Source organism: Salvelinus fontinalis, unplaced genomic scaffold, assembly GCF_029448725.1.
Source record: "Salvelinus fontinalis isolate EN_2023a unplaced genomic scaffold, ASM2944872v1 scaffold_0022, whole genome shotgun sequence".
Lineage (NCBI taxonomy): Eukaryota > Metazoa > Chordata > Actinopteri > Salmoniformes > Salmonidae > Salvelinus > Salvelinus fontinalis.
Window position 1 is genome coordinate 592,844 of NW_026600231.1, and position 22,763 is coordinate 615,606.

General features: G+C 48.6%; 1 protein-coding gene across 3 annotated transcripts in view; it reads left to right on the forward strand.

Moving 5' to 3' along the window:
* Positions 1-22,763, forward strand: part of LOC129842185 (formin-2-like) — a 448,967-nt gene that overhangs the window by 264,710 nt on the left and 161,494 nt on the right. For 2 of the 3 annotated variants that reach the window (XM_055910617.1, XM_055910615.1), the window contains exons 4-8: positions 1,646-1,802; positions 3,871-3,882; positions 9,953-10,014; positions 11,077-12,251; positions 19,393-19,537. In XM_055910617.1, coding sequence (XP_055766592.1) covers positions 1,646-1,802; positions 3,871-3,882; positions 9,953-10,014; positions 11,077-12,251; positions 19,393-19,537 — 1,551 coding nt within the window. The remainder of the gene's footprint in view (positions 1-1,645; positions 1,803-3,870; positions 3,883-9,952; positions 10,015-11,076; positions 12,252-19,392; positions 19,538-22,763) is intronic. The other variant, XM_055910616.1, reaches the window with a different exon arrangement.

Sequence of the window (22,763 nt, forward strand, 5' to 3'; positions counted from 1 at the left end):
TCCTATGTCCTATTGTCCCTTACAGCATTATCTCCTATGTCCTATTGTCCCCTTACAGCAGTATCTCCTATGTCCTATTGTCCCTTACAGCATTATCTCCTATGTCATATTGTCCCCCTACAGCATTATCTCCTATGTCCTATTGTCCCCTTACAGCATTATCTCCTATGTCCTATTGTCCCCTTACAGCATTATCTCCTATGTCCTATTGTCCCCTTACAGCATTATCTCCTATGTCCTATTGTCCCCTTACAGCATTGTCCTATTGTCCCCTTACAGCATTGTCCTATTGTCCCCTTACAGCATTGTCCTATTGTCCCCTTACAGCATTGTCCTATTGTCCCCTTACAGCATTGTCATATTGTCCCCTTACAGCATTATCTCCTATGTCCTATTGTCCCCTTACAGCATTAGCTCCTATGTCCTATTGTCCACTTACAGCAGTATCTCCTATGTCCTATTGTCCCCTTACAGCATTATATCCTATGTCCTATTGTCCCCTTACAGCATTGTCCTATTGTCCCCTTACAGCATTGTCCTATTGTCCCCTTACAGCATTGTCCTATTGTCCCCTTACAGCATTGTCCTATTGTCCCCTTACAGCATTGTCATATTGTCCCCTTACAGCATTATCTCCTATGTCCTATTGTCCCCTTACAGCATTAGCTCCTATGTCCTATTGTCCACTTACAGCAGTATCTCCTATGTCCTATTGTCCCCTTACTGCAGGGGTGTCAAACTCATTCCACGGAGGGCCTGGTGTCTGCAGGTTTTTGGTTTTTCCTTTCAATAAAGCCCTAGACAACCAGGTGTGGGGAGTTCCTAACTAATTAGTGATGTTAATTCATCAATCAAGTACAAGGGAGGAGCGAAAACCCGCAGACACTCGGCCCTCCGTGGAATGAGTTTGACACCTGTCCCTTACAGCATTATCTCCTATGTCCTATTGTCCACTTACAGCAGTATCTCCTATGTCCTATTGTCCCCTTACAGCATTATCTCCTATTGTCCACTTACAGCAGTATCTCCTATGTCCTATTGTCCACTTACAGCAGTATCTCCTATGCCCTATTGTCCACTTACAGCAGTATCTCCTATGTCCTATTGTCCCCTTACAGCAGTATCTCCTATGTCCTATTGTCCCCTTACAGCATTATCTCCTATGTCCTATTGTCCCTTACAGCATTATCTCCTATGTCATATTGTCCCCTTACAGCATTATCTCCTATGTCCTATTGTCCCCTTACAGCATTATCTCCTATGTCCTATTGTCCCCTTACAGCATTATCTCCTATGTCCTATTGTCCCTTACAGCATTATCTCCTATGTCATATTGTCCCCTTACAGCATTATCTCCTATGTCCTATTGTCCCCTTACAGCATTATCTCCTATGTCCTATTGTCCCCTTACAGCATTATCTCCTATGTCCTATTGTCCCTTACAGCATTATCTCCTATGTCCTATTGTCCCCTTACAGCATTGTCCTATTGTCCCCTTACAGCATGATCTCATATGTCCTATTGTTCCCTTATAGCGTTATCTTCTCTGTCCCCTTATCTTATGTTATGTCCTCTATTGTCCCCGTATGCTATTTTATCTCCTTATGTCCTCATGTATGCCATATTATCTCCCCCTCTCCCCCAGCAAGACCAGCTGTACACGTGGGCAGCGGTCAGCCAGCCCCCCCACTCCATGGAACACTTTGAGGGCCGGGCCCCCCTCCCTGGGCACCTGAAGACCCTGTGGCCCCCACCCAGACCTGTGGGAGACGATAGACCAGGACTTGTGTACACCGAGGAGGGTAGGGGCCCCTCACCACATCCATATAGATAATATTATACTGTAGAGACTAGATCTGGGTAGGAGGGTAGGTGCCCCTCGCCACATCATATAGATAATATTATACTGTAGAGACTAGATCTGAAACAACTAACTACTGTAACAGACCAGACCTCGCTACATTCATATAGATACTATTATACAATACCTTCTACCAAGGTGGGTAGGGGCCCTCACTACATCATATAGATACTATTATACAATATGTTCTACCAAGGTGGGTAGGGGCCCTCACTACATCCATATAGATACTATTATACAATACCTTCTACCAAGGTGGGTAGGGGCCCTCACTACATCCATATAGATACTATTATACAATACCTTCTACCAAGGTGGGTAGGTGCCCTCATTAAATCAGTTACTAACTATAGACTGTTGATTTCACTTAACTCTCACTAGCACTGATTTCAAAACGTCAACTTCCTTAGCCAGGGTGGAGAGCTTATAGCCTCGTTCCTCAGCCGGGGTGGAGAGCTTGTAGCCTCGTTCCTTAGCCAGGGTGGAGAGCTTGTAGCCTCGTTCCTTAGCCAGGGTGGAGAGCTTGTAGCCTCGTTCCTTAGCCAGGGTGGAGAGCTTGTAGCCTCGTTCCTTAGCCGGGGTGGAGAGCTTGTTCCTTAGCCAGGGTGTAGAGCTTGTTCCTTAGCCAGGGTGTAGAGCTTGTTCCTTAGCCAGGGTGTAGAGCTTGTTCCTTAGCCAGGGTGTAGAGCTTGTAGCCTCGTTCCTTAGCCAGGGTGGAGAGCTTGTAGCCTCGTTCCTTAGCCAGGGTGGAGAGCTTGTAGCCTCGTTCCTTAGCCAGGGTGGAGAGCTTGTAGCCTCGTTCCTTAGCCGGGGTGGAGAGCTTGTAGCCTCGTTCCTTAGCCAGGGTGGAGAGCTTGTTCCTTAGCCAGGGTGTAGAGCTTGTTCCTTAGCCAGGGTGTAGAGCTTGTTCCTTAGCCAGGGTGTAGAGCTTGTAGCCTCGTTCCTTAGCCGGGGTGGAGAGCTTATAGCCTCGTTCCTTAGCCAGGGTGGAGAGTTTTTACCCTCGTTCCTTAAACAGGGTGGAGAGTGTGTAGCGTCATTCTTCAGCCAGGGTGGAGAGCTCGTTCCTTAGCCAGGGTGGAGAGCTTGTCGCCTCGTTCCTTAGACAGGGTGGAGAGCTTGTTCCTTAGCCAGGGTGGAGAGCTTGTTCCTTAGCCAGGGTGGAGAGCTCGTTCCTTAGCCAGGGTGGAGAGCTCGTTCCTTAGCCAGGGTGGAGAGCTCGTTCCTTAGCCAGGGTGGAGAGCTCGTTCCTTAGCCAGGGTGGAGAGCTCGTTCCTTAGCCAGGGTGGAGAGCTTGTTCCTTAGCCAGGGTGGAGAGCTTGTTTCTTAGCCAGGGTGGAGAGCTTGTTTCTTAGCCAGGGTGGAGAGCTCGTTCCTTAGCCAGGGTGGAGAGCTCGTTCCTTAGCCAGGGTGGAGAGCTTGTTCCTTAGCCAGGGTGGAGAGCTTGTTCCTCAGCCAGGGTGGAGAGCTTGTTCCTTAGCCAGGGTGGAGAGCTTGTTCCTTAGCCAGGGTGGAGAGCTTGTTCCTTAGCCAGGGTGGAGAGCTTGTTTCTTAGCCAGGGTGGAGAGCTTGTTCCTTAGCCAGGGTGGAGAGCTTGTTCCTTAGCCAGGGTGGAGAGCTTGTTCCTTGGCCAGGGTGGAGAGCTTGTTCCTCGGCCAGGGTGGAGAGCTTGTTCCTCGGCCAGGGCGGAGAGCTTGTAGCCTCGGCCAGGGCGGAGAGCTTGTAGCCTCGGCCAGGGCGGAGAGCGTGTAGCCTCGGCCAGGGCGGAGAGCTTGTAGCCTCGGCCAGGGCGGAGAGCTTGTAGCCTCGGCCAGGGCGGAGAGCGTGTAGCTTTGGCTTTTGTTCTGGTAGAGTTGAGCTTCCTGTTTAATACCAGGGGTTTTATGAGGATGTTGCGTCTCTGTGCCTTGAAACATGTGACTAGCGTTAATTTAACCCAACAGTGTAGTTCTAATGAAAGCCTGGTTTCTAAACTGGATCTTTCTTCTTTCTGTCTCTGATACCGTTAGAGGGCGATGAAGGTAAGTTACATTGTGAATGTGTTTCTACATGGTCATTTTAACTCCATCTTGCTCCATCCTTGCTCATCAGTTATGTGCTGTCTGTTTGTAGTCCCACATGCTATTAAAAGGGCCAAGGTTGCATAGCAACAATGAGTCAGTGCTTAGGCAGGCAAAATTGGATTGATATTCTGAGCCCAGCTTCACCCTCTAATGTTTCCCAACAAATATCCTGTAGACTCTCCTCTCGTCCCCCAACAAACATCCTGTCGTCTTTGCCCTCTGTCCCCAACACACATCCTGTCGTCTTTCCTCTCATGTCCCCCAACAAACATCCTGTCGTCTTTCCTCTCATGTCCCCCAACAAACATCCTGTCGTTTTTCCTCTCATGTCCCCCAACAAACATCCTGTCTTTCCTCTCATGTCCCCCGACAAATATCCTGTCGTCTTTCCTCTCATGTCCCCCGACAAATATCCTGTCGTCTTTCCTCTCATGTCCCCCGACAAATATCCTGTCGTCTTTCCTCTCATGTCCCCCGACAAACATTCTGTCTTTCCCCTCTGTCCCCCGACAAACATCCTGTACTTTCCCCTCTGTCCCCCGACAAACATCCTGTCGTTTTTCCTCTCATGTCCCCCAACAAACATCCTGTCTTTCCCCTCTGTCCCCCAACAAACATCCTGTACTTTCCCCTCATGTCCCCCAACAAACATCCTGTCGTTTTTCCTCATGTCCCCCAACAAACATCATGTCTTTCCCCTCTGTCCCCCAACAAACATCCTGTACTCTCCCCTCTGTCCCCCAACAAACGTCCTGTACTTTCCCCTCTGTCCCCCAACAAACGTCCTGTACTTTCCCCTCTGTCCCCAAACAAACATCCTGTACTCTCCCCTCTGTCCCCCAACAAACGTCCTGTACTTTCCCCTCTGTCCCCAAACAAACATCCTGTACTCTCCCCTCTGTCCCCCAACAAACATCCTGTACTTTCCTCTCTGTCCCCCAACAAACATCCTGTCTTTCCCCTCTGTCCCCAAACAAACATCCTGTACTCTCCCCTCTGTCCCCCAACAAACATCCTGTACTCTCCTCTCTGTCCCCCAACAAACATCCTGTCGTTTTTCCTCTGTCCCCCAACAAACATCCTGTACTTTCCCCTCTGTCCCCCAACAAACATCCTGTACTCTCCTCTCTGTCCCCCAACAAACATCCTGTCTTTCCTCTCTGTCCCCCAACAAACATCCTGTCGTTTTTCCTCTCATGTCCCCCAACAAACATCCTGTACTTTCCCCTCTGTCCCCCAACAAACATCCTGTACTTTCCCCTCTGTCCTCCAACAAACATCCTGTACTCTCCTTTCTGTCCCCCAACAAACATCCTGTCTTTCCCCTCTGTCCCCCAACAAACATCCTGTCTTTCCTCTCTGTCCCCCAACAAACATCCTGTCGTTTTTCCTCTCTGTCCCCCAACAAACATCCTGTCATTTTTCCTCTCATGTCCCTCAACAAACATCCTGTACTTTCCCCTCTGTCCTCCAACAAACATCCTGTACTCTCCTCTCTGTCCCCCAACAAACATCCTGTACTTTCCCCTCTGTCCCCCAACAAACATCCTGTACTTTCCCCTCTGTCCCCCAACAAACATCCTGTCTTTCCCCTCTGTCCCCCAACAAACATCCTGTACTTTCCCCTCTGTCCCCCAACAAACATCCTGTACTTTCCTCTCTGTCCCCCAACAAACATCCTGTACTTTCCTCTCTGTCCCCCAACAAACATCCTGTCGTCTTTCCCCTCTGTCCCCCAACAAACATCCTGTACTTTCCCCTCTGTCCCCCAACAAACATCCTGTACTTTCCTCTCTGTCCCCCAACAAACATCCTGTACTCTCCTCTCTGTCCCCCAACAAACATCCTGTACTCTCCTCTCTGTCCCCCAACAAACATCCTGTCTTTCCCCTCTGTCCCCCAACAAACATCCTGTACTTTCCCCTCTGTCCCCCAACAAACATCCTGTACTTTCCCCTCTGTCCCCCAACAAACATCCTGTACTCTACTCTCTGTCCCCCAACAAACACCCTGTACTTTCCTCTCTGTCCCCCAACAAACATCCTGTACTTTCCTCTCTGTCCCCCAACAAACATCCTGTACTCTACTCTCTGTCCCCCAACAAACATCCTGTACTTTCCTCTGTCCCCCAACAAACATCCTGTACTCTCCTCTCTGTCCCCCAACAAACATCCTGTACTTTCCTCTCTGTCCCCCAACAAACATCCTGTACTCTCCTCTCTGTCCCCCAACAAACATCCTGTACTTTCCTCTCTGTCCCCCAACAAACATCCTGTACTTTCCTCTCTGTCCCCCAACAAACATCCTGTACTTTCCTCTCTGTCCCCCAACAAACATCCTGTACTCTACTCTCTGTCCCCCAACAAACATCCTGTACTTTCCTCTGTCCCCCAACAAACATCCTGTACTCTACTCTCTGTCCCCCAACAAACATCCTGTACTTTCCTCTGTCCCCCAACAAACATCCTGTACTCTACTCTCTGTCCCCCAACAAACATCCTGTACTTTCCTCTGTCCCCCAACAAACATCCTGTACTCTCCTCTCTGTCCCCCAACAAACATCCTGTCGTCTTTCCTCTCTGTCCCCCAACAAACATCCTGTACTCTCCTCTCTGTCCCCCAACAAACATCCTGTACTTTCCTCTCTGTCCCCCAACAAACATCCTGTACTCTCCTCTCTGTCCCCCAACAAACATCCTGTACTCTCCTCTCTGTCCCCCAACAAACATCCTGTACTCTCCTCTCTGTCCCCCAACAAACATCCTGTACTTTCCTCTCTGTCCCCCAACAAACATCCTGTCGTCTTTCCTCTCTGTCCCCCAACAAACATCCTGTACTCTCCTTTCTGTCCCCCAACAAACATCCTGTACTCTCCTTTCTGTCCCCCAACAAACATCCTGTACTTTCCTCTCTGTCCCCCAACAAACATCCTGTACTCTCCTCTCTGTCCCCCAACAAACATCCTGTACTTTCCTCTCTGTCCCCCAACAAACATCCTGTACTCTACTCTCTGTCCCCCAACAAACATCCTGTACTTTCCTCTGTCCCCCAACAAACATCCTGTACTCTCCTCTCTGTCCCCCAACAAACATCCTGTCGTCTTTCCTCTCTGTCCCCCAACACATCCTGTACTCTCCTCTCTGTCCCCCAACAAACATCCTGTCGTCTTTCCTCTCTGTCCCCCAACAAACATCCTGTACTTTCCCCTCTGTCCTCCAACAAACATCCTGTACTTTCCCCTCTGTCCCCCAACAAACATCCTGTCTTTCCCCTCTGTCCCCCAACAAACATCCTGTACTTTCCCCTCTGTCCCCCAACAAACATCCTGTACTTTCCCCTCTGTCCCCCAACAAACATCCTGTACTCTACTCTCTGTCCCCCAACAAACATCCTGTACTTTCCTCTCTGTCCCCCAACAAACATCCTGTACTCTACTCTCTGTCCCCCAACAAACATCCTGTACTTTCCTCTGTCCCCCAACAAACATCCTGTACTCTCCTCTCTGTCCCCCAACAAACATCCTGTACTTTCCTCTCTGTCCCCCAACAAACATCCTGTACTCTACTCTCTGTCCCCCAACAAACATCCTGTACTTTCCTCTGTCCCCCAACAAACATCCTGTACTCTACTCTCTGTCCCCCAACAAACATCCTGTACTCTACTCTCTGTCCCCCAACAAACATCCTGTACTTTCCTCTCTGTCCCCCAACAAACATCCTGTACTCTCCTCTCTGTCCCCCAACAAACATCCTGTACTCTACTCTCTGTCCCCCAACAAACATCCTGTACTTTCCTCTGTCCCCCAACAAACATCCTGTACTCTCCTCTCTGTCCTCCAACAAACATCCTGTACTCTCCTCTCTGTCCCCCAACAAACATCCTGTCGTCTTTCCTCTCTGTCCCCCAACACATCCTGTACTCTCCTCTCTGTCCCCCAACAAACATCCTGTACTTTCCCCTCTGTCCTCCAACAAACATCCTGTACTTTCCCCTCTGTCCCCCAACAAACATCCTGTCTTTCCCCTCTGTCCCCCAACAAACATCCTGTACTTTCCCCTCTGTCCCCCAACAAACATCCTGTACTTTCCCCTCTGTCCCCCAACAAACATCCTGTACTCTACTCTCTGTCCCCCAACAAACATCCTGTACTTTCCTCTCTGTCCCCCAACAAACATCCTGTACTCTCCTCTCTGTCCCCCAACAAACATCCTGTACTCTACTCTCTGTCCCCCAACAAACATCCTGTACTTTCCTCTGTCCCCCAACAAACATCCTGTACTCTCCTCTCTGTCCCCCAACAAACATCCTGTACTTTCCTCTCTGTCCCCCAACAAACATCCTGTACTCTACTCTCTGTCCCCCAACAAACATCCTGTACTTTCCTCTGTCCCCCAACAAACATCCTGTACTCTACTCTCTGTCCCCCAACAAACATCCTGTACTTTCCTCTCTGTCCCCCAACAAACATCCTGTACTCTCCTCTCTGTCCCCCAACAAACATCCTGTACTCTACTCTCTGTCCCCCAACAAACATCCTGTACTCTACTCTCTGTCCCCCAACAAACATCCTGTACTTTCCTCTGTCCCCCAACAAACATCCTGTACTCTACTCTCTGTCCCCCAACAAACATCCTGTACTTTCCTCTGTCCCCCAACAAACATCCTGTACTCTCCTCTCTGTCCCCCAACAAACATCCTGTCTTCTTTCCTCTCTGTCCCCCAACAAACATCCTGTACTTTCCTCTCTGTCCCCCAACAAACATCCTGTACTTTCCTCTCTGTCCCCCAACAAACATCCTGTACTCTACTCTCTGTCCCCCAACAAACATCCTGTACTCTACTCTCTGTCCCCCAACAAACATCCTGTACTCTACTCTGTCCCCCAACAAACATCCTGTACTCTACTCTGTCCCCCAACAAACATCCTGTACTCTCCTCTCTGTCCCCCAACAAACATCCTGTACTCTCCTCTCTGTCCCCCAACAAACATCCTGTACTCTCCTCTCTGTCCCCCAACAAACATCCTGTACTCTCCTCTCTGTCCTCCAACAAACATCCTGTCGTCCTTCCTCTCTGTCCCCCAACAAACATCCTGTACTCTCCTCTCTGTCCCCCAACAAACATCCTGTACTCTCCTCTCTGTCCCCCAACAAACATCCTGTACTCTCCTCTCTGTCCCCCAACAAACATCCTGTACTCTCCTCTCTGTCCTCCAACAAACATCCTGTCGTCTTTCCTCTCTGTCCCCCAACAAACATCCTGTACTCTCCTCTCTGTCCTCCAACAAACATCCTGTCGTCTTTCCTCTCTGTCCCCCAACAAACATCCTGTACTCTCCTCTCTGTCCCCCAACAAACATCCTGTACTTTCCCCTCTGTCCCCCAACAAACATCCTGTACTCTACTCTCTGTCCCCCAACAAACATCCTGTACTTTCCTCTCTGTCCCCCAACAAACATCCTGTACTCTACTCTCTGTCCCCCAACAAACATCCTGTACTCTACTCTCTGTCCCCCAACAAACATCCTGTACTCTCCTCTCTGTCCCCCAACAAACATCCTGTACTCTCCTCTCTGTCCCCCAACAAACATCCTGTACTCTCCTCTCTGTCCCACAACAAACATCCTGTACTCTCCCCTCTGTCCCCCAACAAACATCCTGTACTCTCCTCTGTCCCCCAACAAACATCCTGTACTCTCCTCTCTGTCCCCCAACAAACATTCTGTCTTTCCTTGCTGCTGAGTCTGACACCTTAAAACCAGGCTGCTAAATGTAATGTTTCCCTGACTATTGGTTTGATATGAAATGAGGCTTTAGACTTAATAACTTTTGATATTCACATTTAAATGTCAATTTTCATTTTTTTTAAAGAAAAACAATGCATGATGGTACGGATTGTGAATTGAAGTAATCATTGTATCATCACATATCATCCAGTAGAATGTGGTCTGGTCTGGTTGACCGTGCATGGTTGTGGTTGTATTGTGGTAGTGATAATAAAGAAGTATCCTGTGTCTCTCTTCCTACAGAACACCAGGCAGCCATCTTGGGGCTGAAGAGACACCAGAGAGAAGAAGTCAGCCAACTTCAGGTCAGTCTCTCTACTTTCAGACTTGGTTTACAAAGTACCAACTCTACCTGAGAGGTTATCTATAGGACTGTACAGTCTTTCCCTTTGGAGAGAATAGCATAGTATCTCTAGTCCAACGTTTATCCTGAATAGCCCTGGCCTCCTTCACCTGATTAACCACCAGGGGGCAGCATCCACTAAGAGTTGTACTAGTTTAGTGGAATACTCTTAATAGCAGTTCTAAGTGAGGGTCTTGGTGTGTGTGAGGACCAGTACCTGGTAGACTCAGACCTCTCCCATGTTTATCTATTATCATCCATGTCTCCTAGAGATGCTCCTTGTTGTTGAAGTATTGTCCTTCTGAAAGCCGCCATCTTGTCTTGTCCCATATGAAGTCATTTAGCTCCTCTGCAAGAAGCCCTGCCTGTACCAAGAATATGTTGAATATAACATTGTTCTCATTGTGGTTATAAAATAGTTAACATATTGCTTTAAAGGTGTATATGAACACTGTTCTCTGTCTCTCTCTCTCTGGCCCTCTCTCTCTCTCTCTCTCTCTCTCTCTCTCTCTCTGGCCCCCTCTCTCTGGCTCTCTCTCTCTCTCTCTCTGGCTCTCTCTCTCTCTCTGGCTCTCTCTCTCTCTCTGGCCCCCTCTCTCTCTCTCTCTCTCTGGCCCTCTCTCTCTCTCTGGCCCCCTCTCTCTCTCTCTGGCCCCCTCTCTCTCTCTCTCTCTGGCCCCCTCTCTCTCTCTGGCCCCCTCTCTCTCTCTCTCTCTCTCTCTCTGGCCCCCTCTCTCTCTCTCTCTCTCTCTCTCTGGCCCCCTCTCTCTCTCTCTCTCTCTCTGGCCCTCTCTCTCTCTCTCTCTCTCTCTCTCTCTGGCCCTCTCTCTCTCTCTCTCTCTCTCTCTCTCTGGCCCCCTCTCTCTCTCTCTCTCTCTCTCTCTCTCTGGCCCCCTCTCTCTCTCTCTCTCTCTCTCTCTCTCTCTGGCCCCCTCTCTCTCTCTCTCTCTCTCTCTCTCTCTCTCTCTCTCTCTGTCTCTCTGGCCCCCTCTCTCTGTCTCTCTGGCTCTGTCTGTCTCTCCAGGAGGAGTCGGTGCTGAAATCAGTGAAGCTGAAAGAGGAGCACGTCAACGTGATCCAGCAGTTAGAACAAACCATTGAGGACCTGCGGACTAAGATAGCTGAGCTGGAGGAACAGTACCCCCTGCTGGACAGAGATAATATTAGCATTAATGAGCCGGAGACTGGTGTGGAGGGGAGTCTGTACCGGGAGGTCTGTCATGTAGACCTACAGACTGAGGAGAGGATGGTGAAGGAGGTCTGTCATGTAGACCTGCAGACTGAGGAGAGGATGGTGAAGGAGGTCTGTCATGTCGACCTACAGACTGAGGAGAGGATGGTGAAGGAGGTCTGTCATGTCGACCTACAGACTGAGGAGAGGATGGTGAAGGAGGTCTGTCATGTCGACCAACAGACTGACTGTCTCCTGAGTTGTCTGCAGGCCAAGTCTGTCCAGACGTCGCCTATGGAGGAAAGCTTTAAGTTTAATGTGCCTTTACCGGACCAGATGCCACCCTTGTTTGTGAACGAGGATGGAGGAGAGTCCTCTTCGTCTTCCTCCTGTCCCCTTAATCTCCCCCCAGAACTGGCCTTGTCCCTACCCATACCCTTCTCCCCCAAGGCCGCACCAGCATTTGTCTGTACGTGCCAACAGCAGCAACAGAGTGGCATTAAACCCCCCCCTCCACCTCCTTTACCTGGCCACTCCATGGCTCCTCCTCCACCACCACCTCTACCAGGGGGTGCAATGCCCCCACCACCACCTCCACCTCCTCTACCAGGGGGTGCAATGCCCCCACCACCACCTCCACCTCCTCTACCAGGGGGTGCAATGCCCCTACCTCCTCCTCCACCTCCTCTACCAGGGGGTGCAATGCCCCCACCACCTCCTCCACCTCTACCAGGGGGTGCAATGCCCCCACCACCACCACCTCTCCCTGGCATGGGGATGGCACCTCCCCCACCCCCTCCACCATTACCTGGGATGGGTGGACCTCCTCCTCCTCCGCCGCCTCCTCCTGGCTGTGGCCCTCCTCCACCATGTTCCCTGGGCTCCCTGGTCCCTCCGTTGCCCATGGGACTGTATGCTCTAAGCATGGCCCAGGAGAAACCTCCCCGGAAAGGAGTGGTGGAGCCTCCCAGACCCATGAAACCTCTCTACTGGACCAGGATACAGCTGAACTCGGCTCAACACAAAAGGTAATCAATCAATCACAAAAGGTAATCAATCAATCACAAAAGGTAATCAATCAATCACAAAAGGTAATCAATCAATCACAAAAGGTAATCAATCAATCACAAAAGGTAATCAATCAATCACAAAAGGTAATCAATCAATCACAAAAGGTAATCAATCAATCACAAAAGGTAATCAATCAATCGCAAAAGGTAATCAATCAATCGCAAAAGGTAATCAATCAATCGCAAAAGGTAATCAATCAATCGCAAAAGGTAATCAATCAATCGCAAAAGGTAATCAATCAATCGCAAAAGGTAATCAATCAATCGCAAAATGTAATCAATCAATCGCAAAATGTAATCAATCAATCGCAAAAGGTAATCAATCAATCGCAAAAGGTAGTCAATCAATCGCAAAAGGTAGTCAATCAATCGCAAAAGGTAGTCAATCAATCGCAAAAGGTAGTCAATCAATCGCAAAAGGTAGTCAATCAATCGCAAAAGGTAGTCAATCAATCGCAAAAGGTAGTCAATCAATCGCAAAAGGTAGTCAATCAATCGCAAAAGGTAGTCAATCAATCGCAAAAGGTAGTCAATCAATCGCAAAAGGTAGTCAATCAATCGCAAAAGGTAGTCAATCAATCGCAAAAGGTAGTCAATCAATCGCAAAAGGTAGTCAATCAATCGCAAAAGGTAGTCAATCAATCGCAAAAGGTAGTCAATCAATCGCAAAAGGTAGTCAATCAATCGCAAAAGGTAGTCAATCAATCGCAAAAGGTAGTCAATCAATCGCAAAAGGTAGTCAATCAATCGCAAAAGGTAGTCAATCAATCGCAAAAGGTAGTCAATCAATCGCAAAAGGTAGTCAATCAATCGCAAAAGGTAGTCAATCAATCGCAAAAGGTAGTCAATCAATCGCAAAAGGTAGTCAATCAATCGCAAAAGGTAGTCAATCAATCGCAAAAGGTAGTCAATCAATCGCAAAAGGTAGTCAATCAATCGCAAAAGGTAGTCAATCGCAAAAGGTAGTCAATCAATCGCAAAAGGAAGTCAATCAATCGCAAAAGGTAGTCAATCAATCGCAAAAGGTAGTCAATCAATCGCAAAAGGTAGTCAATCAATCGCAAAAGGTAGTCAATCAATCGCAAAAGGTAGTCAATCAATCGCAAAAGGTAGTCAATCAATCGCAAAAGGTAGTCAATCAATCGCAAAAGGTAGTCAATCAATCGCAAAAGGTAGTCAATCAATCGCAAAAGGTAGTCAATCAATCGCAAAAGGTAGTCAATCAATCGCAAAAGGTAGTCAATCAATCGCAAAAGGTAGTCAATCAATCGCAAAAGGTAGTCAATCAATCGCAAAAGGTAGTCAATCAATCGCAAAAGGTAGTCAATCAATCGCAAAAGGTAGTCAATCAATCGCAAAAGGTAGTCAATCAATCGCAAAAGGTAGTCAATCAATCGCAAAAGGTAGTCAATCAATCGCAAAAGGTAGTCAATCAATCGCAAAAGGTAGTCAATCAATCGCAAAAGGTAGTCAATCAATCGCAAAAGGTAGTCAATCAATCGCAAAAGGTAGTCAATCAATCGCAAAAGGTAGTCAATCAATCGCAAAAGGTAGTCAATCAATCGCAAAAGGTAGTCAATCAATCGCAAAAGGTAGTCAATCAATCGCAAAAGGTAGTCAATCAATCGCAAAAGGTAGTCAATCAATCGCAAAAGGTAGTCAATCAATCGCAAAAGGTAGTCAATCAATCGCAAAAGGTAGTCAATCAATCGCAAAAGGTAGTCAATCAATCGCAAAAGGTAGTCAATCAATCGCAAAAGGTAGTCAATCAATCGCAAAAGGTAGTCAATCAATCGCAAAAGGTAGTCAATCAATCGCAAAAGGTAGTCAATCAATCGCAAAAGGTAGTCAATCAATCGCAAAAGGTAGTCAATCAATCGCAAAAGGTAGTCAATCAATCGCAAAAGGTAGTCAATCAATCGCAAAAGGTAGTCAATCAATCGCAAAAGGTAGTCAATCAATCGCAAAAGGTAGTCAATCAATCGCAAAAGGTAGTCAATCAATCGCAAAAGGTAGTCAATCAATCGCAAAAGGTAGTCAATCAATCGCAAAAGGTAGTCAATCAATCGCAAAAGGTAGTCAATCAATCGCAAAAGGTAGTCAATCAATCGCAAAAGGTAGTCAATCAATCGCAAAAGGTAGTCAATCAATCGCAAAAGGTAGTCAATCAATCGCAAAAGGTAGTCAATCAATCGCAAAAGGTAGTCAATCAATCGCAAAAGGTAGTCAATCAATCGCAAAAGGTAGTCAATCAATCGCAAAAGGTAGTCAATCAATCGCAAAAGGTAGTCAATCGCAAAAGGTAATCAATCGCAAAAGGTAATCAATCGCAAAAGGTAATCAATCGCAAAAGGTAATCAATCGCAAAAGGTAATCAATCGCAAAAGGTAATCAATCAATCAAATGTATTTAACAAGACATTTTTTATTTCAGAGGTTGTTCCTAAAGGTCTATGCTAAAAACGTAATCATATGACAGCTATGCTAGTTACATAATCATCTGGACCTGTACTCACAAATCAAATCAAATGTATTTATATAGCCCTTCTTACATCAGCTAATATCTCGAAGTGCTGTACAGAAACCCAGCCTAAAACCCCAAACAGCAAGCAATGCAGGTGTAGAAGCACGGTGGCTAGGAAAAACTCCCTAGAAAGGCCAAAACCTAGGAAGAAACCTAGAGAGGAACCAGGCTATGAGGAGTGGCCAGTCCTCTTCTGGCTGTGCCACAAAGGCTTTAGAGTAGGAGTGTTGATCTAGGATCAGGTCATAAAGAGTCTCAGTAGGAGTGTTGATCTAGGATCAGGTCATAAAGAGTCTCAGTAGGAGTGTTTGATCTAGGATCAGGTCATAAAGAGTCTCAGTAGGAGTGTTTGATCTAGGATCAGGTCATAGTCTCAGTAGGAGTGTTGATCTAGGATCAGGTCATAGTCTCAGTAGGAGTGTTGATCTAGGATCAGGTCATAGTCTCAGTAGGAGTGTTGATCTAGGATCAGGTCATAGTCTCAGTAGGAGTGTTGATCTAGGATCAGGTCATAGTCTCAGTAGGAGTGTTGATCTAGGATCAGGTCATAGTCTCAGTAGGAGTGTTGATCTAGGATCAGGTCATAAAGAGTCTCAGTAGGAGTGTTGATCTAGGATCAGGTCATAAAGAGTCTCAGTAGGAGTGTTGATCTAGGATCAGGTCATAAAGAGTCTCAGTAGGAGTGGTGATCTAGGATCAGGTCATAGTCTCAGTAGGAGTGTTGATCTAGGATCAGGTCATAAAGAGTCTCAGTAGGAGTGTTGATCTAGGATCAGGTCATAGTCGCAGTAGGAGTGTTGATCTAGGATCAGGTCATAAAGAGTCTCAGTAGGAGTGTTGATCTAGGATCAGGTCATAAAGAGTCTCAGTAGGAGTGTTTGATCTAGGATCAGGTCATAAAGAGTCTCAGTGGGAGTGTTTGATCTAGGATCAGGTCATAAAGAGTCTCAGTAGGAGTGGTGATCTAGGATCAGGTCATAGTCTCAGTAGGAGTGTTGATCTAGGATCAGGTCATAAAGAGTCTCAGTAGGAGTGTTGATCTAGGATCAGGTCATAGTCTCAGTAGGAGTGTTGATCTAGGATCAGGTCATAAAGAGTCTCAGTAGGAGTGGTGATCTAGGATCAGGTCATAAAGAGTCTCAGTAGGAGTGTTGATCTAGGATCAGGTCATAGTCGCAGTAGGAGTGGTGATCTAGGATCAGGTCATAAAGTCTCAGTAGGAGTGTTGATCTAGGATCAGGTCATAAAGAGTCTCAGTAGGATTGGTGATCTAGGATCAGGTCATAAAGAGTCTCAGGAGTGGTGATCTAGGAGCAGGTCATAAAGAGTCTCAGGAGTGTTGATATAGGATCAGGTCATAGTCTCAGTAGGAGTGGTGATCTAGGATCAGGTCATAAAGAGTCTCAGTAGGAGTGTTGATCTAGGATCAGTTCATAAAGAGCCTCAGTAGGATTGGTGATCTAGGATCAGGTCATACAGAGTCTCAGTAGGAGTGGAGATCTAGGATCAGGTCATACAGAGTCTCAGTAGGAGTGGTGATCTAGGATCAGGTCATAAAGAGTCTCAGTAGGAGTGGTGATCTAGGATCAGGTCAAAGAGTCTCAGTAGGAGTGGTGATCTAGGATCAGGTCATAAAGAGTCTCAGTAGGAGTGTTGATCTAGGATCAGGTCATACAGAGTCTCAGTAGGAGTGGTGATCTAGGATCAGGTCATAGTCTCCGTAGGAGTGGTGATCTAGGATCAGGTCATAGAGTCCCAGTAGGAGTGTTGATCTAGGATCAGGTCATAAAGAGTCTCAGTAGGAGTGTTGATCTAGGATCAGGTCATACAGAGTCTCAGTAGGAGTGGTGATCTAGGATCAGGTCATAGTCTCCGTAGGAGTGGTGATCTAGGATCAGGTCATAAAGAGTCCCAGTAGGAGTGTTGATCTAGGATCAGGTCATAGAGTCTCAGGAGTGTTGATCTAGGATCAGGTCATAAAGAGTCTCTCATGGGTGTTGATCTAGGATCAGGTCATAAAGAGTCTCAGTAGGAGTGGTGATCTAGGATCAGGTCATACAGAGTCTCAGTAGGAGTGTTGATCTAGGATCAGGTCATAAAGAGTCCCAGTAGGAGCAGTCTTTCTCTTGCTCCTCTGAGTTTGAGAGGTGTCAAATCAAGCTGTGCTTCTTCTCCTGTTGTCTTTCCTCCCTTTGTATCCATGTTTTTTCAGGTCATAAAGAGTCTCAGTAGGAGTGTTGATCTAGGATCAGGTCATAAAGAGTCTCCCAGTAGGATTGTTTATCTAGGATCAGGTCCCGCTTCTTCATTATGATTTAAGATGGGAAAACTGATCCTAGATCTGCAGTCAATTTCTGAGAATCTTTGTGGGCCTTGCTGTATTGTTTCAGACCACGTCCGCGACCTAAAAGAGGATCCTGTTAAGCGTTTATGACAGTGTGCACAAGAGGTGTTTCTCAAAATGCGTACTACTGTACTCTGAGCATGCAGAGTGGAGGGTCCAAATCAAGTGTGAGTCCAAATCAAAGTATGTGAAACGGAGGACACTTCTCCGATGCATACTACACTTTGAACATGCTTTCGAAGCATCTATGCAAGTTTCAACAAAGTATGCACAGAAAAATGACGATTACACGTAAACAACTACTCGACGTTTCTTCAAATTAATGGCGGACATTATTTGAGCTAAAGCGAGAGAAAGTAATCGGCAACTTTGGAATGAATATTTTAATCTTGATATGTTAAATCCATACTGTGTTAATTTTGGCATGTTTACCTGCCTACAATACATAGGTGTGCGAAGATAGCCCTTTTGACTTACAATGGGCTTGCTAACTGGCTAGCTGCTACTGTTAATAGGGCTAACTGGCTAGCTGCTACTGTTAATAGGGCTAACTGGCTAGCTGCTACTGTTAATAGGGCTAGCTGCTACTGTTAATAGGGCTAGCTGCTACTGTTAATAGGGCTAGCTGCTACTGTTAATAGGGCTAGCTGCTACTGTTAATAGGGCTAACTGGCTAGCTGCTACTGTTAATAGGGCTAACTGGCTAGCTGCTACTGTTAATAGGGCTAGCTGCTACTGTTAATAGGGCTAGCTGCTACTGTTAATAGGGCTAGCTGCTACTGTTAATAGGGCTAGCTGCTACTGTTAATAGGGCTAGCTGCTACTGTTAATAGGGCTAGCTGCTACTGTTAATAGGGCTAGCTGCTACTGTTAATAGGGCTAGCTGCTACTGTTAATAGGGCTAGCTGCTACTGTTAATAGGGCTAGCTGCTACTGTTAATAGGGCTAGCTGCTACTGTTAATAGGGCTAGCTGCTACTGTTAATAGGGCTAGCTGCTACTGTTAATAGGGCTAGCTGCTACTGTTAATAGGGCTAGCTGCTACTGTTAATAGGGCTAGCTGCTACTGTTAATAGGGCTAGCTGCTACTGTTAATAGGGCTAGCTGCTACTGTTAATAGGGCTAGCTGAGTGCTGCTCAGTGTGAGGTAATACGGTAGGGGGAGTGCTGCTCTAATTGAAGGTTTTATGTGTTCTCCACACTCTCGTCCTCACATGAACGTACTCAAGAGAACTCGGAGCATGAGAGTGTGGAGGTAGAATGCCTGTTGAGAAACACCATGAACACAGTGAAATGAAAGATGTGTTGTAAGCGTGAAGCTGATGTTTGAATGAACAACGGGTGCAGGCAGCATATGGTTAGACTGTTTCCTCCCTGCCTGGCTGGAGAAGAGCTAAGGAGGTGTTTGATAACAAAACGGGTTTGAATTTTAACCATGGAACAAGAAATGCCAAGCTGGTTAAACTGACAATGTGACAGTCTAGGAAAACCGAGTTAGAGGCAGAGCAATATGATTCCCTCCGCAGGACTGACATCGGTCGACGGTAGAATGGATACTTAGTCAATTGTTTTAACGGGAATGGATTGATTTGCTGTCACAATACCGAATGAGATGTGGACAATAAAAAGAGATGATACTTCTCACTCAAGGTGTAGTACTGGAACTTGTTTACTGAACAAAAATGTAAGCGTAACAATTTCAAAGATTTTATTGAGTTACAGTTCATATAAGGAAATCAGTCAATTCAAATAAATAAATTAGACCCTGATCCATGGATTTCATCTGACTGGCTGGGGGCACAGCCGGGGGTGCAGGCGGTCCTGGGAGGGAATAGGCCTCCCAAGTTGGTTTAGAAATGAAACAACAAATGGCTACGACTCTGGTGGACATTCCTGCAGTCAGCATACCAATTGCACGCTTCTTCAAAGCGAGACATTTGTGGCATTGTGTTGTGTGACAAAAACTGCACATTTTTAGTGGCCTTTCATTGTCCCCAGCACAAGGTGCACCTGTGTAATGATCATTCTGTTTTAATCAGCTTCTTGATATGCCACCACCTGTCAGGTGGATGGATTGTCTTGATGAAGGAGACATTCTGACTAACAGGGATGTCAACTAATATGTGCACATCATTTGAGTGAAATAAGGTTTTTGGGGGTCTGGAACATTTCTAGGATCTTTGGTAAAGATCCAACGGTCACAAGCTCACTGTAAACTCTTCCCTCATCCTAGAGAGGTGAGCACGTCGCTGGTCTGGGACAAGATCCTGGAGCCTGATGTGAACTTTGAGGAGTTCGTAGAGCTGTTCTCCAAGACTGCTGTGAAGGAGAAGAAGAAACCCCTGTCAGATACCATCACCAAGTCTAAAGCCAAACAGGTGAGATCAGATACCATCACCAAGTCTAAAGCCAAGCAGGTGAGATCAGATACCATCGCCAAGTCTAACAGGTGAGATCAGATACCATCACCAAGTCTAACAGGTGAGACCAGATACCATCACCAAGTCTAACAGGTGAGACCAGATACCATCACCAAGTCTAAAGCCAAACAGGTGAGATAAGATACCATCACCAAGTCTAAAGCCAAACAGGTGAGATCAGATACCATCGCCAAGTCTAAAGACAAACAGGTGAGATCAGAACCATCACCAAGTCTAAAGACAAACCTATTTCCCCCTTTCCTATTCCCCACTGTTCTATTTTTCCCCTGTCCTGTCCCAGTACACCTGTCCCAGTACACCTGTCCTGTCGTCCTCCCTGTCCTCCCTGTCCTCCCTGTCCTCCCTGTCCTGTCGTCCTCCCTGTCCTGTCGTCCTCCCTGTCCTGTCGTCCTCCCTGTCCTGTCGTCCTGTCTAATTGTCCAATCACACTCGTGTTTATGTAGGAGTTCTCCTCTAGTTCTGGGGTTTCTACTGACCTGGGAACTGTCTGGGGGGTTCTACTGACCTGGGAACTGTCTGGGGGGTTCTACTGACCTGGGAACTGTCTGGGTGGTTCTACTGACCTGGGAACTGTCTGGGGGGTTCTACTGACCTGGGAACTGTCTGGGGGGTTCTACTGACCTGGGAACTGTCTGGGGGGTTCTACTGACCTGGGAACTGTCTGGGGGGTTCTACTGACCTGGGAACTGTCTGGGGGGGTTCTACTGACCTGGGAACTGTCTGGGGGGGTTCTACTGACCTGGGAACTGTCTGGGGGGGTTCTACTGACCTGGGAACTGTCTGGGGGGGTTCTACTGACCTGGGAACTGTCTGGGGGGGTTCTACTGACCTGGGAACTGTCTGGGGGGGTTCTACTGACCTGGGAACTGTCTGGGGGGGTTCTACTGACCTGGGAACTGTCTGGGGGGGGGGTTCTACTGACCTGGGAACTGTCTGGGGGGGGGGTTCTACTGACCTGGGAACTGTCTGGGGGGGGGGTTCTACTGACCTGGGAACTGTCTGGGGGGGGTTCTACTGACCTGGGAACTGTCTGGGGGGGGTTCTACTGACCTGGGAACTGTCTGGGGGGGGTTCTACTGACCTGGGAACTGTCTGGGGGGGGTTCTACTGACCTGGGAACTGTCTGGGGGGGGTTCTACTGACCTGGGAACTGTCTGGGGGGGGTTCTACTGACCTGGGAACTGTCTGGGGGGGGTTCTACTGACCTGGGAACTGTCTGGGGGGGGGTTCTACTGACCTGGGAACTGTCTGGGGGGGGTTCTACTGACCTGGGAACTGTCTGGGGGGGGTTCTACTGACCTGGGAACTGTCTGGGGGGGGTTCTACTGACCTGGGAACTGTCTGGGGGGGGTTCTACTGACCTGGGAACTGTCTGGGGGGGTTCTACTGACCTGGGAACTGTCTGGGGGGGTTCTACTGACCTGGGAACTGTCTGGGGGGGTTCTACTGACCTGGGAACTGTCTGGGGGGGTTCTACTGACCTGGGAACTGTCTGGGGGGGTTCTACTGACCTGGGAACTGTCTGGGGGGGTTCTACTGACCTGGGAACTGTCTGGGGGGGTTCTACTGACCTGGGAACTGTCTGGGGGGGGGGTTCTACTGACCTGGGAACTGTCTGGGGGGGGTTCTACTGACCTGGGAACTGTCTGGGGGGGGTTCTACTGACCTGGGAACTGTCTGGGGGGGGTTCTACTGACCTGGGAACTGTCTGGGGGGGGTTCTACTGACCTGGGAACTGTCTGGGGGGGGTTCTACTGACCTGGGAACTGTCTGGGGGGGGTTCTACTGACCTGGGAACTGTCTGGGGGGGGTTCTACTGACCTGGGAACTGTCTGGGGGGGGTTCTACTGACCTGGGAACTGTCTGGGGGGGGTTCTACTGACCTGGGAACTGTCTGGGGGGGGTTCTACTGACCTGGGAACTGTCTGGGGGGGGTTCTACTGACCTGGGAACTGTCTGGGGGGGGTTCTACTGACCTGGGAACTGTCTGGGGGGGGTTCTACTGACCTGGGAACTGTCTGGGGGGGGTTCTACTGACCTGGGAACTGTCTGGGGGGGGTTCTACTGACCTGGGAACTGTCTGGGGGGGGTTCTACTGACCTGGGAACTGTCTGGGGGGGGTTCTACTGACCTGGGAACTGTCTGGGGGGGGTTCTACTGACCTGGGAACTGTCTGGGGGGGGTTCTACTGACCTGGGAACTGTCTGGGGGGGGTTCTACTGACCTGGGAACTGTCTGGGGGGGGTTCTACTGACCTGGGAACTGTCTGGGGGGGGTTCTACTGACCTGGGAACTGTCTGGGGGGGGTTCTACTGACCTGGGAACTGTCTAGGGGGGGTTCTACTGACCTGGGAACTGTCTGGGGGGGCTCTACTGACCTGGGAACTGTCTGGGGGGTTTCTACTGACCTGGGAACTGTCTGGGGGGTTTCTACTGACCTGGGAACTGTCTGGGGGGTTTCTACTGACCTGGGAACTGTCTGGGGGGGTTCTACTGACCTGGGAACTGTCTGGGGGGGTTCTACTGACCTGGGAACTGTCTGGGGGGGTTCTACTGACCTGGGAACTGTCTGGGGGGGTTCTACTGACCTGGGAACTGTCTGGGGGGGTTCTACTGACCTGGGAACTGTCTGGGGGGGTTCTACTGACCTGGGAACTGTCTGGGGGGGTTCTACTGACCTGGGAACTGTCTGGGGGGGTTCTACTGACCTGGGAACTGTCTGGGGGGGTTCTACTGACCTGGGAACTGTCTGGGGGGGTTCTACTGACCTGGGAACTGTCTGGGGGGGTTCTACTGACCTGGGAACTGTCTGGGGGGGTTCTACTGACCTGGGAACTGTCTGGGGGGGTTCTACTGACCTGGGAACTGTCTGGGGGGGTTCTACTGACCTGGGAACTGTCTGGGGGGGTTCTACTGACCTGGGAACTGTCTGGGGGGGTTCTACTGACCTGGGAACTGTCTGGGGGGGTTCTACTGACCTGGGAACTGTCTGGGGGGGTTCTACTGACCTGGGAACTGTCTGGGGGGGTTCTACTGACCTGGGAACTGTCTGGGGGGGTTCTACTGACCTGGGAACTGTCTGGGGGGGTTCTACTGACCTGGGAACTGTCTGGGGGGGTTCTACTGACCTGGGAACTGTCTGGGGGGGTTCTACTGACCTGGG